The sequence below is a fragment of the Phyllostomus hastatus genome, unplaced genomic scaffold (genome assembly GCF_019186645.2).
Source record: "Phyllostomus hastatus isolate PE091 unplaced genomic scaffold, TTU_PhHast_1.1 phas_scaffold_1674, whole genome shotgun sequence".
NCBI lineage: Eukaryota > Metazoa > Chordata > Mammalia > Chiroptera > Phyllostomidae > Phyllostomus > Phyllostomus hastatus.
This window is the reverse complement of record NW_025334011.1, coordinates 4886018-4905536: the sequence shown is the minus strand read 5'-3', so window position 1 is coordinate 4905536 and position 19519 is coordinate 4886018. Positions and strand designations below refer to the sequence as shown.

General features: G+C 40.4%; 2 protein-coding genes across 2 annotated transcripts in view; both read right to left on the bottom strand.

Annotated features, from left to right (window-relative positions):
- The window catches only part of SHROOM3 (shroom family member 3), a 276985-nt gene extending 259159 nt beyond the window's left edge, over nucleotides 1–17826 (bottom strand). The window contains exon 1 of the mRNA XM_045857751.1: nucleotides 17164–17826. Within this exon, the coding sequence (XP_045713707.1) occupies nucleotides 17164–17331 (168 nt within the window). The 5' untranslated portion in view covers nucleotides 17332–17826. The remainder of the gene's footprint in view (nucleotides 1–17163) is intronic.
- Nucleotides 9651–10241, bottom strand: LOC123831105 (40S ribosomal protein S15a-like). Its single transcript, XM_045857760.1, has 2 exons — nucleotides 10170–10241; nucleotides 9651–9932 (listed from the first exon to the last, which is right to left on the bottom strand). The coding sequence occupies exons 1-2, from the start codon at nucleotides 10239–10241 to the stop codon at nucleotides 9651–9653; spliced, it is 354 nt and encodes a 117-aa protein (XP_045713716.1).
- Nucleotides 17827–19519: the final 1693 nt, after the last annotated feature.

The window sequence follows — 19519 nt, the reverse complement described above, 5'->3', positions numbered from 1 at the left end:
AGGTATAATTTACATGAATTAAAATGCACAGGTCATAAAGGTACAATTCAATGAGTTTTGACAAATGCATATCTCCAGATATCCCATACCACTATTAAGGCATACAGCATTTCCAGCATCCAGAAAGATGCCTTGTGCCTCAGTCAGTCCCAACCACCCCATCACAGAGGCAACCACTGTTCCTATTTCTTTCAAATGATTTGTTTTGCCTGTTCTAAAAATGTATACAAATGGGATGATTCCATAAGTGCTATATTGTGTCCTGCCTTCTTTCACTTAACACAGTGTCTTTGCAGTTTATCTATGTGGTTGCATGCGCCAGCAACTGATCCCTTTGTTCAGGTGAGCAGTATTGCCTCGTGTGAATATGGCACAATTTCTTTACCGTTTCCTATTGTCACGGAAATGGTGAAGAAAGTTTGGAGCTATTATGAACACAACTGCTGCAAACGCTCCTTTACAAGTCCTTCTGTGAACACGTATTTCCATTTCCCCTGGAGACCCAAGCTTTTGAGTTCCTATAGCTTTATAAGAAGTACTGTACTAATACTTACTAAATTCTTTACTCATAATTTTTATGTTTTATCAAAAGTTGACTTTTTTTTTACATTATTCTGTCAAAACATTCCTTTGGGAAATTTTGAGATTTGATAGGTTAATCTGAGAAGAACTAGCATCTTGATATCACTTAGTTTTCCCATTCCAAAAGATATTATGTTTTCCATTTTTGGTCAAGTCTTCTTGTATATCCCTCAATAAATTTTTTCATTTTTGCCAAAAAGTTCTGCACATTTCTGTCTAAGTCTGGTGCATGTGAAAGCTACAGACTACAACAAGAAAAAAAAGGATTGCTATTGAATAGTTCATTGTACAACAGGTATCCATCACTTCTTTCCATTGCACATTAGCAGTCAAACTTGGGAACATTCACTACAGGTCCCTTGGAGCTCAGAAAGTTCTGATAGGTAAGTACTAGAATGGAGGATGACAAGAAATTCAGTAGACAAAAACAGGCTCTTGTCCCCCAATCACCACCTCTTCTCCCACATGTCAAGGGACCCCATCAGAAGTCAGAGTGGACAGCCAAGGCAGACACCACAGCGCAGGCCAGCAACAGGGCAGCATCGTCAGTGGTCAAGAGGCTCCTGCCCTCAAGTGGCCCATGTTCCCCATGCCTTCGAGAAGTGTAAGATGGCCCTTGTGAAATGCTTGCTCAGCCCTCACTCTGAAATGCTTCTTTGTCTTCTATATAACCTGGCCAGTTTAACAGCTCATTCACCTTTATAATCCCTACAGTGGGGAGAACTCCCTGAACTTCCATAATCTCAATGAATAAAAATTTCTCCCACCTCATTTGGCAGCACACCCCCTCTTCATCAGTGCTACCATTTTTTTTCTGTTACAATGTTAAATGCCTTTGTATCCTCAAACTCCACTGAAGAATGAAATTCCATCCTCAGTAATTTAGCAAATCTTTTGTATTTCATATTACTTGTCTTTCCCAGGACACTGTACCTTACTTTAATTTTCCGAAGACATGTGGTACAGAAAACATGGGCGGAATTAAACACTGAGACGGAAGATCCTGATAATGAAACTGAAGACTGAAGTGGGGAGGGCACTCTGCCTCCAGAGAAAATCCCAGAATTCCACTGCCCAGGTCTTCCAAATGTGGCATTATTCTGTCTCATTCCCTAAGATGCTTTACATACAACTTTTTAGAGTGTCTTAATTCCCTAAATAATTAGGACTCTGCAATGTTCAGAGCTTCATTTTGGCTATCTTCCTCTACTACTTTAAATTTCAGTTAATTAAATCAAGATTGAATGCTTAACACGATGAGTCATAATCTTCATGATTCTTACTTATTTTCTCTCTTTTTTTTTTGTTGTTTCTTCTCATTTTTATTACCAGAATAAAAGTGGTCTTTTTTCTTTACAATTTAATATTTTTTAATATAGTTGAAGACCTGTGCACCCATCACTGCGGTCTACTCTCAGAACACTTCTGTCACCTCAGAAGAAACTTTGGACCCACTTATAGTCAGCCACACTCCACTCCCAGCCTTAGACCAGGATTAATCTACTCTATAGATTCATCCCTTCTGGACACCCCATGTGAATGGAATTACATGATACGTGGTGGTTTTTTTGTGTCTGACTTGTTAAAGTGAGCATAACATTTTTTAGGTTAATTCATGTTTTACATGAATGAGTATTCAGTTCCCTTTAATTACGAAATAGTATTCTGTTACTAATACGGCTATACCATATTTTATTTATCCAGTTGATGGACATTTGGATTTTCCAACTTTGTGGCTGTTGTGAATAATGTTGCCATGAACACCTGAGTATGTCTTTGCATAGACATATGTTTTCTCCTGGGCATATACTTAGAATCATTGGGTGATGTGGTAACTCTATGTTTAACATTTTAAGAAACTGCCACCTATTTTTCCAAAGTGGCTACATTGTTTTACATTCCCACCAGAAATGTATGGAAAGGTATATTTTTAATCTCCATGAAATGATAAAATAGGACAAATCAGGGAGTTTTGACTAAGAAGAATGCATCTTTTCCCCGTGTGAGAGGTAGGAAAATGGGAGACCACTTATTCTGTACTATTTTGTGAATCTGCATTCCATGCCGCAGACCCCCTGGAGCTAGCATAGGCATAAATGTGGTCAGCAGTCATGAGGCCAAAGAGAACACTGACTTGCCAAGACCACCCTCATGATGATGAAATGCCTCTCCCTGTGCCCACACACACAAACACGATTTTTAAAATGCTCATCAATTCCCACTAATGCAAAGAACTAAATACTCATCTTCCTTCCTTCTCTTTTTAAATAGAGTATATGTTTATTGTTCCATTATTCAGACTGCTATAAGAGTGCTGTAACTGAAAGAGGGAACATTGCCCTTTACACTATTATAATCAAATATGGATTTAGAAAAGGGGGGACTAGAAGCCTAGTTCCTCTTGAACTAACAAATTCATATAGCTGACAACATCAATTAAATTACATAAAATCTATTCATTACTCTATCCATTCAAGATCAAGTTGAGGTTTAAGGCAGACTAATGGCTGTCACACGAGGCTACTGTTTGTCAGTCTTCTGTGAATTCAAGCAAAAAAACAAGGAAATTGGAAAAGGACAACATAGTGAGTCAAAGAATATTCACATTGTGCAGAAACAGCTCCAAAAGAAAAGAAGCCTCTTGTATTGAATTTGGCAGTGGTACAAGTTATACAAGGAAACCACATTTTAGTGTTGCAAAGTTATTCTGTTATTTTGAGGTTGGAATAGGTTGGAACTTATGTTACATTTTATTGCTTGCTTAGGTGCCAAACTTCATACCACTGCCATGCTACACCGTCAAATATTCTGGACTGAAAAACAATGTATTGTTTACTTTCTTCTTGTGCTCTATTTACAGAATGAATTGAGAAAGCAAAGAAGCAACATAAATAAAATTCTAGAAAAGAAACTATGCTCAGAGAGCCCCCGAAGGATCAGATATAATTTTGTCTATCCTGTCCAGGGGGCCACATTTTCCTTAACCACCAACTTACAGAACCGACAGAATAAAAGAACCTGTGAAACAAAAGAGAGACTGGGTCCTCCTCCCAGAGCAGAGAGGAAACTCTCTCGTTATTGACTGAGACAGAAGGAAGAAGTGATGATGAAAAAAGTGTGGCTCATCAACCCATTCATTGGAGGAAAAGAGAAAGGCAAGCTCTTATGTGAGGGAGGAAAAGATGAAAGAGAATTGCAAAACTTCATATCTAGGGATGAATTTCTTCTTTTCTTAGCACCTAAGAAAAAATGAGGTCTAAGATACTGGAGGGTTCCTTCTTTGCAAACAGATCTGCATTAGACTTTAGGTTGTGGCTTTCACTTTGCAAGTATTCCCCTAAATGGTGATTATCCTGGTTTACCTTTCCCCAGAAGGAGACTCAGAGACAAGGATTCAAATGCAAGCAGTTTATCTGGAAGTAAAGAATACAGAGGGAAGTAGGCAAAGGAGGCAGTGAATGGAAGACAGTCCATGCAGACGAGTTATCAAGCCAACTACAACCCTGGGCACGTGCAGCTCACTTCCGCCAGGGCTACTCTTGGAGCTAATGGGAAACACACACCTCAGAGTTATCCCATCCAAGGGCTGAGAGTGCCGAGCTGTTTATCTACCAGCTCCACTCAGTCGTGGGGTGAGGGTTGCTCCCGGAGTCATTAACCAGGTGGCAAAGAGAAGGCAACATAAAGTCCGTAAGGAGAGAAATGCAGATGATTCCATTGGAACACAAGCCAATGCGCACAGAAGTGAATGGTGAGGGAATGTGGATACAACAGCAACTGGGTCAGCTCTGAGGGGTATAAAAAGAAACAGAATGCACACACCCTCTGTGAGTGCAGGAGTTTGTTTGCTGTTGTTTCCCCCGTGCTGTCATACTTGAGGCATTCGATAAATAATGGGCTGACTAAATGTGTTAGTGATGCATTAAATAACTTAGCTTTAAATCCTGGCTCCATCATTTAAGAAAAACCTCTTTTCTCATATATAAAAACAAATCACATTCTATAAAAGAAGCTAATATGGTGCCTGGACCACAAAAGGAAATAACTAAATGTAAATATTGGTATTACATATCCATTTCATTCTTTCTACCACACAGTCCTCTCTTCTTTATTTTGCCTTCTCTTATTTAGAGGAAAGGGGCTGTAGTACTCTACAGGGCCTGAGTTCAGAAATTTGTACCACTCCTTGGCTCACTGGAAGGGCCCACACCAACGGTTTCTTCTGAAAGGTCAAATTCATTGACTTACGTGTAGAGGGGAAACCATGATAGTAATTCTTTCAAGGGAGCACCAGCAACTTAAATATTTAATTATAAACATTGAGCCAAGGCACCACTATGCAGCTATGAAGAACAAGACTAATTCTTTTAACCTTCCTACTGTTTATACTTAGGTCAATGGCTGTAATTAGTAATTTTTTGACCTGCTGTTCATGAGTAATTACTCAAAAGTAAGAATATAAAAAAAAAATCAAGGAATAACAAGAAAGTGTCAACTATTTTTTGCCTTCTTATTTCTAAAAGTTGACTCACTCTCCTATTCTTTTAATGTTCTATCTCAATACCTAGCATGTGTATTTATTTTTGGAACCCAGCCAGATCCTGGGTCTGAATTCCAGCAGTTTATTTCCCAGTTTCCATGAAACGAGGCCCAAAAAATGTGAACTTCTCAGAGAACTACACACAACATGACAAAAGTTTAAATTATACATACATGCCTTCCTCCATTAAAAATTTTAGCTTTTCAAAGGAAATGAGTAAGGCCATTAGTTCTAGAAGTCTAATCTTTCTTTCTACCTGGTAGCAAATGTGTGCTCATGATAGAATTTAATACCCAAAGTGCTAGGCACTTTGTCTGACTAATCTGAAGAATGTCTATTCCACTTAAATTGCCGGTATTTTGATTCCAAATTCTTGTCAGAGTTTTTTTTAGATTTTGAGAAATTTAGAGTTCTAGGATCTGTCTGAACCAGTTCTCCAGGAGCCAAGAACGGCTGAGGGATGTTACCAAGCAGCAGTGGCTTCAAGGGTAACAAGTCCGTGTGGACATCCCAGGACTGTGCAAAGTGAATGTGCTGCTAGGAGAGCTGGAAAGTACACCTTCCAGGCAAGGTGAGTACCAATGAGAGTCATGGACCAGAGCAGACTGGTGAGTTTGGAGACAGTCAGCTAAGCAGTAGACAAGCTGGATGGGCAGAGCAGATGTACTATACTACAAAGTAAGTAAGAGCTAGAAAGTAAGAGCTAGGAAGGGACAAACAAAATGGCACAAAATTTGGTACAGTGGACACTCCTCCGTGAAAGAGCATTGGTTGTGGTGCTAATCTTATAACCAGGTCTCTTCACCACGCTGGGAGTGTGAACTTGTGGTACCCCATAAAATCAGCACTCTCTCTGTTTGAAGCCCAAATCTGATTTCCTGTATTAACTGGATCCAGCCCCTGTTAGGTTTAAACTGTTAATGTTCATTTTGTCAGTCAGTGTTTCTTCTTGGTAATAAGCCCGAGCTTAGGGTTAAGGTTTTATCATGGCTTCACCATGAGATGCCATGTACCCAGGTCAGGAGGTGAGCCACAGAGTGTAGGCTTGTGGGGAAGGGAGAGTGTAAGTCAATTGAGGAGACAAGGGTGTGATGGAACAACAAAGGCAAAGTTGATGACTGTGAATAAAGATGAAAACAAAATATGCTAGTTGAAAACCAACAATCAGAGAGGTGGCCTGAGACCAAGGCCAGAACCTTGCAGAAGTAAAGGTAGCAGGGAGCAGGGCCTGGGAAGGCAGGGAACCCAGTTTAATTCCCAAGGTTGATGTCTCAGGCACCCTCCACGTTTCACCATGCAAACTGCCTTCAAGTTTATCATGACATGGGGCAGAGTAGATGGAAGGATTCTTTGGAACTGTACAATGACAATGCAGTTTTTACTTTAGAAGGCATTTATCAGGCTTCGAGTTTAAAAGTCTTACTTAGGTCAGCTCCTACCTACTTTTACGACTTTAAGCAAACTTCCAGTTTCTTCAGCCTATAAAATGGAAATAATAATAGGGCCTATAGCTCAAAAGGTTTAGGAAGCTTATGTGAGATAGCATGCCTGTTCCAGAGCTGGACCTCAGCAGAGGTAGTCATATTATGACAAAAGCAACCCCAGGAAATCTTGTTGGCTCAGATGCTCAGGAGGGAGTGTTCTGCACAGAGGCCTGCCAAGTTAGAAAAGCCTCCTGTGAAGGCAGGAAAGAATTGTTACTTCCATTCTACAGATGCAGAGATCAACAGTTACAGGGTACAGCAGAAGAACCTTCCCCCAACTAATGAAAAAAAGAATATTGTTTATTTATACATCATTCCATAAATCACAATGAATTTTGACATTTGTCTTTTTGAAGGCCCTGTTGTGTTGTAGACCTGGGAAGTGCCTGAGAAATGTATGAGGGAGAGAAGAGAAGGTGGCTTTAAGAGTCAGCCAAAAAACCCTCCAAAAACAAAACAAAACAAAAAACCTCCCAGAGTTTAAATCATGCAGTTGGCTCATCCACTGTAAGTAGAGGAAGACTCATGGTGTGATATGCCCTCACATCCTGCATTGACAGCAAGTTCAAGGTCTGTTACCTGCAAGGTCCCATGTGATCTGACCCTATCAAACTTTCCATTTTTATATCATCCACCCCTCTCTCTCTTGCTATATGCTGAAAATGTATTCCTCCAAAGTTTGTATGTTGAAACCTATTCCCCCAGTGTAATGGTATTTGGAGGTGGGGCTTTTGGGAGCTGATGAGGTCATGAGGGTAGAGCTTTCACAAATGGAAACCATGACCTTATAAAAGAGACTCCAGAGAGCTCCCTTGCCCCTTCTGCCATGAGTGGACACAATGAGAAGATACCATCTACAGACCAGGAAGTGAGCCCTCACCATATACTGAATCTGCCTGCACCTTGACCTTGGACTTCCCAGCCTCCAGAACTGTGAGAAATAACTGTCTGTTGTTTATAAGCCACCAAGTCTGTGGTATTCTGTTATAGTGGTCTGAACAGATTAAGACACTTACTATACTACAATAACACTGGCTTTCTTCTTTTTTCTGAAACATCCCAAGACTTTCCTGCCTCGGCCAAACTTACAAAGCTCTTTGTATGTCTGATTTGTTATTTCTCATCCATCAGGTCTTAGTTCAGATGTCAGCTTATCAGAAAACTCTTCTTTAATCACCCCATTTAAAGTAAATCCTTCTCTTCATACCTCCACCTCATAGACACTATCATGCTAGAACCCATCATTTTTGTTTCTTTTTTCTTAATAACATGGGCCAAACCTGAAGTTATCATGCACAGACATATTTATTGCCAGTCTCCTTCTAATGGAATATAAGCTCCATCAGTGTTTCAATGTGAGGTAGCAAGTCTTGGCCATGACACAGAAAATCAGCCAAGTATTAGCTTTGTTATGTGAGTTGCTAACTTCTGTTTGGTACCTGCTATTTTCCCACCAGTCCGTATCATCATATCACAGCTGAACAATGGTTTGTGTTTTATCGTTCCAAAGCACTGTTGTATAACTTAATCAATCAGATACTTATAACAACTTCTCTAGGTGAGAATGTTTTTCATTTTTAAAGATGAGGAAACTGAAGTTCAGGAAAGCTAAGTTACTTGCCCATGGTCACATAGTCCATAAAGACTACGTTTGATGTGAAACTTGTTTGTTTTCACTCCAAGACCTATAGTGTCTGGGATGCGTATTTGGCCATACTAGCCAGCCTTGCCTGAAATGAAAAGAAAAAAGATAACAGAGATATTATAACCCTAGCCCTGACTGGTATGGCTCAATTGGTTGGGTGTCATCCCACAAAGCAAAAGGTCGCTGGTTTGAGTCCTGATCAGGACACGTGTCTGGATTGTAGGTTCAGTCCCTGGTCAGGGTGCGCATGAGAAGCAACCAATCGATGCATCTCTCACACATTGATCTTTTCCTCCCTCTTTCTCTCTCTCTTCTCACCTCTCTAGAGATAAATAAAATCTTTAAAAAAAAAGAATTTACAACTCTAACTCAATAGAAACATAGCAAAGAACATTTAAAAACAGGACTTGGGAAAATTACATAAATCTCTAAGATAGAACACAGTTCAAAACAAAAAAGGATATAATGACTCAGATGCATGAGTGGCTAAGGAATGAAAAAGTGCAGTTGACATAAGAGCAAATGCAGGCTCAGATGCCTATGACAGAGTGTTCTGCACAGAGGCCTACCAAGTTAGCAAAGCTTCCTGTGAAGGCAGGAAAGAACTGTGATCCTACAGATGAAAACACACAAAGTCTCTTGTGTGGGAAAAGTCCTGAGAAGAGGGAGAGAAACAGTGCTTCGCTTTAGCAGAGAGTCTGCCTCCACTAGTATCACTGAGAAGGGCCTGGATGTCGGAGTGTGAGAGATGGATGGACTGCTGGGATGGACCACGCAGGAGAACAGGACTTTACAGCTCTTTGGATCAGAATGTTTGCTGTTTGGAAGCACATCAAAGGAAGAGATGTGTAAGAATCTGTCTTGTGAGTTAGTTCAGAACCAGAAAGTTTTTGGAGGTTTTGTTTTTCAAAGATTGACAGAAAGTCTCTCATTTTGTATTTCCAATCACACTGTGGGTTTACTAAAAGGAGACAAATTTTTTTTCATTGCATTCCCTACATAGGAGGCAGTGCCTTGGAAACAATATTAGCTTTAAGAGAAAGCAGAGTTCTTACCAATGTTAAGTTCCATTTGGCATTCAATCTCAGCATACTACTTGAATAAAAGTTATTTCCAACAGCATTGATAAGATCATAAGTTTAGTTTGTGTCTAAAACACTTAACACTTGAAACAATTTAAAAGGCAACTTCTAAAGGTTAAATTAAAAGATGAATTTTCCTTTTACCCCAGTCTAATTCAACAGTCATTTACCAAACATCAAATGTGTGCAAGACATCATTAAATTGAAAGTCAGACTCAATCTATGTGCCTTATTTTTTGTCCATTAAGGTATTTTATTTGCACATACTTATTACATCCTTAGAAAAAGAATCCCAGGATTTTTCCTCCTGTGTGTTTTCACCTTACTTCTTCACGGTCCGTGATGCCCGCTGAGGTTGTCAGTACAATGAAACCAGAATGACGGGACAGAAGCAGGTTGTTCTGCCATTTTTCTAGATCTTTCCGTTTTACATCAAATCTTGGGCTGATTACTCCACACCTGTTTAACTTGCCTGTTAGGTTCCCAACAATTTTTCCAACTCTGTTGTCATCAATCAGTTCAAATTCACCAATGTAATTATGCTTCATCCTCACAATTAGAAATGGGGTGATGACTTCGGAGCACGGCTTAATAAGAACCTGGTGTTTGCCCTGACTGGTTTGGTTCAGCAGGTTGAGCATCTTCCCACAAACTGAAAGGTCACTGGTTTGATTCCCAGCCAGGGCCCCTGCCTGGGTTGTAGGCCCCTGGTTGGGGGCATGCAAGAGGCAACCAACTGATGTTTCTCTTACACATTGATGTTTCTCTTCCTCTCTTCCTCCCCCCGTTCTCCCCTCTCTAAAAATACATAAATAAAATCTTTTTTAAAAAAGAACCTGGTGTTTGCCTCTCTTTTTGGCATTGTTGATACTCTTGACAGCATCATGCAGAACATTCGTGAACACCATTATGGAGGCACAGAAAGATGGCAGGAAGAGTTCGTGTTATTTTTTTAAACAGGTTTTCCCAGTATCATGTTTGCACACTGTCCTCAACATCTTTCTCACAGAGATTCTAAAGAAGATCCCTTATAATAGTCATTTATCTTCTTTATCCATGAATATATTTTTGTTTTCATCATTGCTATGCATAGTTTAAGCGCTGTGGATAACAGGGAAAAAAAAAGAAGGAAGGGAGGAAGGGAAGCAAGAGGAAAGGTCCCTGGCTTCTAGAAGTTAACAGTCTAACAGGGAAGCTGGCAATCATACAAAACTATGAATGGTATAACTAGAGAGCAATTATTTCCTCACTAGCCAAGCTTTACACACACACAGACACACACACACACACAATTTATGTGGTGGGGCAGAAACCATCCTGGCCAATAAATGAAATTTCCTGGGTCTCAGTTCTCTCTCTGTGTGATGAGGAAGCTGGATCAGATGTTTGCTGAGATTCTTTATAGCTCTAAAATCCTGTAAGACATTTAACATTTATTGAGCATTTGTTGTATATTAAAAAAAAAGAAGTATTTTTCTAGGAGATGCAGAATGTACAGCGTGAATAAAACTCATTTGGCTTTAAAGAGATTATAATTTATTGGCAGGATACCAAATGCAAACAACTGCCTGTATTAGAAGGGCATGAATAAGGCGCTGGGGCAATGAGAGGAAGGAGGAATTAATGCAAATGCAGGATAGAGAGGGATGGAACAATGAAAGAACAAACAAATTAGTTTATGGAGAGTAGAGATATGAAGCTACCTGGGTGTGAAGGACAAAGAATGTTAAAGGAAAGAATGAGAAAGGTAAGGAGAGAACCTCAGAAAGGACCGGCTGTTGCGAAAGATCAATACTAAGCTGATTTAGCTTGGAACTTGGAAAAGATGACATGAGGTGAACTAAATCAACCAGCCCAAGGTCTTGGGGAACTACCTAAAAATCAGTTTCACTCTGAACTCAAGGATCGTGCCAAAGAGCTGGTAAAATAAGCCTTGGTTTAGTGCAGAAGAAATGGGCCAAGACAGATTGTACAGCGGATGCTGCTGTGTTGAAACTGAAGAGCAGCAAGAGAGCAAGAAGGCTGTGAAAGTGCAGAAGCTGGACAGATGAATAAGGATATTCAGAACTGAGGAAATCTTCACTTGTCATCCAGGCAATTTAAGGACATTTCAAATGAGGAATTTCCTAACCGATGGAGTGTTTATATTTCCAGGGCTTCTCATAGGGCAGAAAAGCAGTTCATTTCACTATAAAATGGCAGATTGACTGGGAAGTTTTGGATGATTCTGTCCAGAGGAGGAATTATGAAGGGGACTCAGGGATTAGATCATATCAATAAGGCTAGAAAACCCAATGAAAGAATCCTGAGTAATTAAAATCTGAGTAGTGCCAATCAACAGGAAACCAGGGAGCATATGTTTGAGGGTGCCTCCAACTTCACACGGCAGACATGCCAGACATGCCCTATAGGTAAAGCTCAGAAAGCTGGAGATGGGAACAGGTCAGGGTGCCAAGCCTTGGTAGACAAGGTCTAAAGATGGCTGTGATTTGGACTGATGGAAAGAGGGTGATGGTGTTATCAATGGAGAAGACATTTCCTTGAAGGCTGGGTAACAATGCAGAAGGTGGAACCAACAGGATTTATTATAGATGAGATGGCACAGAAGAGAGTCCAGCCAGAGAAAAGATACTTCCCAGGGGACAGCAATCAGGAATAAGTGCTTAAGTGTCAATAATGTAAGATGGGAGCAAAGGCTTACCCCAAAATCTGAAGCCTAGAAAATTTGTTTTAAACACATGCAAGAGAAAATGTCATTTTTCCTACATTACAGCAGGGACCAAGACCGTAGGACCCAGGGTCCAGGTGTGGAGCTCCAAGACTCATGTTGTTACAGGTACTTCTGAGATACCTTGTCTTCTAACCCAGTCCTCTAATGTATCCAATTATTTTTACAAATGCAATCATTTCAACTGCAGGGCCATTCAGAACCACTTTATTTGTTCAAAAGCCCTTCCAGGGGATCTGTGACTGTTTCAAGGCCCTCTCTGCCAGTGACAGCTACTCTGTGGTTATAGGACAGTCTGACTTCCTCCAGGCATACGGGTTCCAGTCACCAATCCTCCAGACAGGCCAGTGCATCCAAGACCGGGGAGCATCATCTGAACCTGAGTGGGTTTGCTTGGGATTTCCCCCATGTGACTAAAAGAAGCTTCCTTCTTGACAAAGGCTGAGTTGGCCACTCAGATTTCTTTTTGGCTAGGATACAAATTTTGGTCTTCTTCTTAAGGAATCTTAGGTCATGGAAGCAAATGAAGTACATGTGGAAGTTTTAATCCTTTGAAGTGCAAAAAGATGCCTGTCCAGGTGACATCCAACATGAAGATACTTAACAAAAAACTGTTGAGTGGCCCTTCATTGTTATGGGTCTTGAGCAACTTAAAGGGGTTCTTGAGCAGCATAATACATACCTATTTTAGGGGACCTTGTAGGGATAAGGTTTTTTTCATTGTTTTCCTCTAATAAATTTTATAACATATATAACAAAAGATGAATCCCATATTTTACCCAGATAATAGCTCTAGAATCTGGTCAGAGGCAAATACTTGGTAGGGAACGGCGGCTGAATGGCACACTGTGTCAAGTACATGGACGCTGGGGAACCAGAATGCCTGGATTCAAATTTCAACTCTATCACTTACTGCTTGTGCGAGCTTCAGAACACTACTCAAATTCTATGTCTTACGTACAAAATTGGCATACTAATATTACCTTCCTTATGGAGTTGTGGAAATTAAAGTGCTAACACATGTGGATCTCTCAGAATAGAGCTTGGCACATAGTAAGTTCTCAGTAAGTGCCAGCCATAGTAGTTGTTGTTTATTGTCATACTCGCTACTTGAGTTATGAACCCTGGGGCAGGTGCGTCCCCACTGCAGGTGGAACTTCTTTTCTTAGCCACAATGCAGAGCGAGTCATGGTGAAATTATGCTGCCAACTTCCTGAACTATTAAATTACTTGAGCTTTTCTACATACAATCACTATTTTTTTTAAAGTTACCCTTTCTTTTTGAAGTTTGCAGATTACACAGGCTCTTTCCTCAACCCCACCTTTCCTTTTCAAGGACATGAAATCCCAAAGAAAGTGATTTGAAAATGATTTCTTTCATTGCCACCCTTTTGTAGTCCCTTTTCCCCATTCATTCTTCTGCCTCATTTGAACCTACAGAAAAATGATACTTCATTCATTACATTGTCATCCATATTTGGCAACTTATAACTGCTTTGTATACGTATACATGCCTCTCATATGCATGACTCAATGTGTACTGTCCCTTCCCTCTCCTTACAATGGGGGTCACCCTAGAGTGGGGGAATAGCATACATTTGGTTAGCAGTATATGAGGTAATGTGCAGTTTTTCATTGTCCTAGAAAGAAGATCTGGGATGTGCATGATTAGCCCTACATTTCACTTTAGACTCATCCTGATACTGTCTTAACTATATGGACTTTCATCAGTGTTCAAACACCCTGTTGGTTGGCAAAATAATGCTGTCTCTTCCCAAAGACATCCATGTTCTAAGCCCTAGTATCTGTGAATATATTAGGTTATATGGCAAAGGGGAATTAAGGTTGTGGATGGAATTGAGGTTTTCACCCAACTGATCTTAAAATAGAGAGATTATCCCGGTGGGCCCAATCTCAAGGGTCCTTAAAATCAGAGAGGGATGCAGAAGTTAGAGATTGGAATGATGCAATGTGAGAGGGATTCAACTTGCTATTGCTGCCTTTACAGAGGGACACAGGGGACCAGGAGCTGGAGAACGTGAACAGTGCCTGGAAGCTGGAAAGGGCAAAGAAGTGAACCATCCCCCGCGGCCTCCACAAAGGCATACAGCCTTGCTGCCACCTTGATTTTAGCCCACTGAGACCCACAGTAGCCTTATGGAACTCCACAATAATAAATTTGTACTGTTTTAAGCCACTAACTTTGTGGCAATTGTTATAGCAGCCATAGGAAACGAACACACTTTCTGTCACTGGAGATCCAGCTGGCATCTCGTCTCACAGGCCCTGCCTCCCTGCTTACACTGCCCACAGCTCTTTCTGTCTTTGCACATAAAAATTAGTGAGCACCTCCTCTGTGGCAGGCACTCTGCTAGATCCTGGAAATGCAACCTGAATAACACATAGCCCTCTTATTTACTCAGCAAACATTTGTGTGTCCGGGCTCTGAGTTAGATGTGGTAGAGATGAGAAAAAAAAGTCCCTGCCCTAAAGAGGTTCACAGACTTTTGAGAAGATAAGCAACACAAATATATCAATATCTATATTTACATCCATATCTATATCTACATATCTATACACACACACAAAACAGTGTAAAACTGCATTTACTGCAAAACTGTTATAGGAGCATAGAAGAGAGACTACCTATCTCAGCTTGATGAAATCAGGAAAACTTCAGGGAAAGGAAGAAATGGAGCTTGGATGAATATGAATTTGCCAGACAGACAGGATGAGGAGATATTCAGGAGCTTGGATACAATGGGCACTTCAAATCAGACTACTGCACATTATGAACAGAAATTTAAATTGTATTTCACTTCAGTTACTTTCTTTTTTTTTAAGATTTTATTTATTTATTTTTAGAGAGGGAAGGGAGGGAGATAGAGAGAGAGAGAGAGAAACATCAATGTGCGGTTGCTGGGGGTTATGGCCTGCAACCCAGGCATGTAACCTGGCTGGGAATCGAACCTGGGACACTTTGGTTCCCAGCCCGTGCTCAATCCACTGAGCTACTCCAGCCAGGGCCAGTTACTTTCATTTGAAATGGAAATAGCCACATGTAGCTGGTGGCTACCATATTGGACAGAGCAGATTATATCCTTGAAAGGAAGGAGATTGCCTTCTTTCCCCCTTTTCCACTTCTTACTGAAAAGCAGGTGTTGTGGCAAGTCACCTTGGACCATGAAGATGGGACATCACCTGGGGAGTGGAAGGGACTTGGATCCCTGACACCATGTGGCCATCTTGCAGTTGGGTTTATGTTCAAATTGTTATGTGAGAAAGATATAAGTGCTTATACTGCTTAAGCTACTGTGATTTTGGAACTCTCCACAGCAGCCAAATATGTATACTAATAGAAATATCTCCTGGAATAATGAAAAGCAACAATCACAATCTTCACTAAGGCTTTGAGTTCCTTTCCTTTCCTTCTGTGTACCAGGCGCTATGCTAACACTCTAAATGCATGGTCTCATTTAATCCTCACGCACCCTGGCAAGGGAGATAATAGTATACCCCCATTCTTCAGATAAAATGGAGAATTAGGGCTGTCTGATAGCAAACCATGTTCTAGAATACAGAAACCTAAAATCTTATCATTAAAGGCCAGGCAAATTGAGGGTACAACCAGAGTTTTTAAATGCAGAGGTGACATTCATGTTTGTGGCAGACATTCTCTGCAGTCTACCCAGCATCCGTTCATTCCTTCTGCTTGAAAACAGAACCCCATTTTGTCCAGAAAGTGGGCAGGTATTCCTGGACATCAGGAAGGGTAAGTTCCTGCTGCAAAATCCAGGAGAGAAATCCTGACTGGTGTGAACTAGTCATGGGCATCTCATTCCCCTTGACCAGTAAGTGCTCTGAGGATAGGTATGAGGCACAGTTCTGGTTGATGATATGTAAGCAAAAGTCTGATATGAAGGGTGTCCCTCGCCACACAAAGAGCCAAACCCCTGCCCTGAATGAAGATGCAATGTTGGAGGTGTGGCATCCATCATGCAACCAAGAAGACAAAAGCCAACATTATAAGAATGGCAGAGTGGAGAGATAAGTGAAGTCTTTGTTGACATTATTGAACTGCTGCTCCTTGCCTGGACAGCCTACCTCCAGACTTCTTGTGCTATGAGAAAATTAAACCCCAATTTATTTAGGCCACTTACGTTAGCTTTTCAGTTACTTAGAGCTGGAAGGCTTTGTGATACACATACACACATATCTTTTGTTTTCTTAGGAAAAATAAAGAAAGGTCACACAGTTTACAGTGGTATCCCATACACTCTTGGCTAGCCTGTAGAAATCAATTTCCACTTGCTCATCTCCAGTAAGAATCATTTCAGTTTCTCCCCAAAAACACATTTTGGAGAATATGAAAACTAAGCTTAAATAGGTAACAGAGCTCAGACAAAATGCACATTTATCCCCTTTTCACCTTCAAACTAAAAATATTTTTCCCTCAACTACCAATATTTCTTGAATATTGCATATGTATGAAAAGCACTTATACTCTTCTGTTTCAGACTGTTGATATTCTGATATTTTAAAAGAAATCTGTGTGATCTTTCTTAATTGCTGTAGTTTAATAAAAAAGCAGAAATACTAAGCCTAACATTTGTATACTCAATTATCCAGGATAACAAACAAATTCTAAAATATTTTTGAAGGCTAGACATTTTTCAACTAAAGGGAGAAGGATCAAATATTTTTCTAGCCATATGTTAAATAGAGGCACACATCCAAAAACATTCACTATGCTAGCACCTTAACTATGTTTATCTTTAATCTGATTTATAACAGAAAAGATCATATAGTAGCTGGTTTTATACTATTTCATTCACAAAAAGAGATTATTCATCAAGCGAGCACATTTTCCTCTGGGATTTCACAGAATAAATGAGCTAGACACATTTTCTTTCAAATACCAAGCTAGACAAACTATTTCCCAGATAAAATCAGCAAGGTATGAAATAGCAAATTAAGCATTAGTCAGGCAATCTTCAGCATTTTTTTTCTTTGCATTTTGACAGATTCAGTAGAAGTTGAAAAAGCAATGTGAATAAAGACAACATTGGTAAAAAACAAAAACAAAAACAAAAAATATATACCTTAGAGATGATTAATGGTTCTCCGTGCTCCAGGCCACCTTTCAAAGTAAAGCCCCAGGGAGCCCCTCCTTGCAAGAGCGCTTCCAGATAAATGTACCTTCCCGTGGGAGCCCCGTTGGGGTTTCCTGCGCCACCAGTCTCCTCGAAGTTCTCTGTGGTTCTCATCATGCCAAGCACATGATCCTCCAAGTTAAACTGGAAATGCCTGAAGCAGATTCAAGAAAGCGGTGCTTCTATTATCCCATCCTTCAGGATACTCCGACCCAAAGAGCGGTTTTGAGAAACGAAGGCTTTCAGACGTAAAATGTTCTTCCCAGTTTGACTCCAAGATGCTGACCCAGGAAGATTTTTCACTCCGGCAATTCTGTAAAGTCTCCGCCTGGAGCTCCGGGTTCTCGCTGAAGCCGCCGCCAAAGGGTATATATCTCTTCACTCCATCAGAGAAAACTTCTTTTAGCGTTACTCTCGAGATTGCTATTTCACGCATATACACAATAAAACATCCTCTGTATGTTCTACAGAGAAAACTAAGATAGTTTTACAATATGGTAAGAAAATTACAAAACCTCAAATGAATACCTCGTGTTTGATTGATTATCAACCCTTTCTTTTCCTCCGAGTGAAATTTACCATTACAATAGCCTCCCTTCACCCCAGAAGTAGCTTTAAAAGAAAGAAAGCACTTACTATGCTTCAGCTCGCTTCAGAATTTTCAAACTTGTCCCAATGAGACAGAGAAGCTGTGCTAAAATTTTTTTCTTGTTTTTCAGCAGTAAGTTCATAGTTTATTTCTTGCAAAACAAAACCAAAAAAGTTTTGCAGGATGTAGAGAACAGTGAGAAATGCCTGGTAAATTAATCCTCAGTGGACAAAATACCCAGGAGGCAGCCCAGTTCTTTCTTTGGTATTTTCAGTGGTGATCAGCCAGGGCTGCTGCTGCTGCTGCTGCAGCGGCAGCCACTTGCCTGCTCTGAGAGGGAGTAAGGAAGTGAGGGGAAAACGGAGGCAAAAAGAGGCACTGCAACCTTTCTGCACAGTAAGCACTGCCATGCAGAATTCAGTTCAGCACAAAGACCTGACCAATCAACACTGGCTCACAGTTGATAAAATACCATACAGATGGCTAATTACCAGGGAGTAGAAAGTAGTTGATAGAATAGCTCCACCTTGTACCAATTAAAACAGAATCCCTGGGGGTGAGACAGAGGCCTTGGCATTTTTCAAACTCTGGACAATTCTGCCATGCAGCCTGGTGTGAGAAGCAGTGACCTAAGCAGTTTAAGTAAGTGTCAAGAGCTTTATATTTTTCATTAGAAGAAAATACCAAGTATAATATACGAGCAGCCTCTCATCTTGAAATGAGATTCTCCAATCAAATTTCTGCTTGTTTGACTCAATACAAACAGGAGGCAGCTTTTCTTCGCTATTTTAATTACCTACTCCAAGACTGTTATCCATTCTTTAAATGAAAAAAATACTTAATGCCTGGCAAGTAATAGGCACTCAAGGCCGAATATTATTCGATTTCAGCTTATTAGAATTTTGTAATAATGTTCTATAAAATTTAACATTACTACTTTTTATTAAAAGTTTGAACAATACAAGATAACTACATCTTTTACCCAGAAGCCTCAGTTTTAAGTTAGTGGAACAAATTAGAATTATTTCCAAAGAATATGTTTGTTAAAATTTTTCTGTTCAAAAGCATGAGATAATGTAAATTATGTTGGGAGCAGGTTAAAAATTACCATGGGGTTTGATACCAATTTAATTTTGGTTTTTCTACTTATAATTAATGAAAAATTAATATACTAGAAAAGCAGACATAATATGCAATAAGTCTAGACAAGTGTTATTTGATTTTCAGTAGTAACTTCACCTGAGGGGCTCAAAGACAAAATACATGTAAAATCCCATTTTGATGTAATGATAGTGTGGTAGGCAGTTAGACATGGGCACAGCAAGGATGACTGGCCAGGTACAGAAGGTCACCTGAGTGGAAAGCCCCAGGTGCCTAGCAACAGGCGAAACTGAGAAAACAAGGACCTCACCCCCAGGGTAGCCTTTTCTCCCACAGCATATTGCTGGTCATACAGTTTAGATCCCTTGGCCTTTCATATCGCTGGTCATGTGGTATGAAACGGCCTTCCCCTGACGTTTCCTCCCTGGCATGTCACTAGTCATGCATTATACCCCTTGGAGGAGGAACAAGTGGCCAAAGAGAGTGGCCTTACGCAGCTCCCACGTGGGCTCTTGCTGACACTCCCTTAGCATCAACACCTAGGGAAAGCATCTAGGCCCCAGTTGTGTTTCAGCTGTAGGCGCAGAAAAGCAGCAGATCCTGGCAAAGCACACC

Coding starts and splice junctions, on each gene's coding strand:
- LOC123831105 (XM_045857760.1), bottom strand. CDS start 10,241: ATGGTGTTCACGAATGTTCTGCATGATGCTGTCAAGAGTATCAACAAT. Junction 9,933..10,169: donor AAAAGAGAGGCAAACACCAG/GTTCTTTTTTAA, acceptor GGCAAACACCAG/GTTCTTATTAAGCCGTGCTC.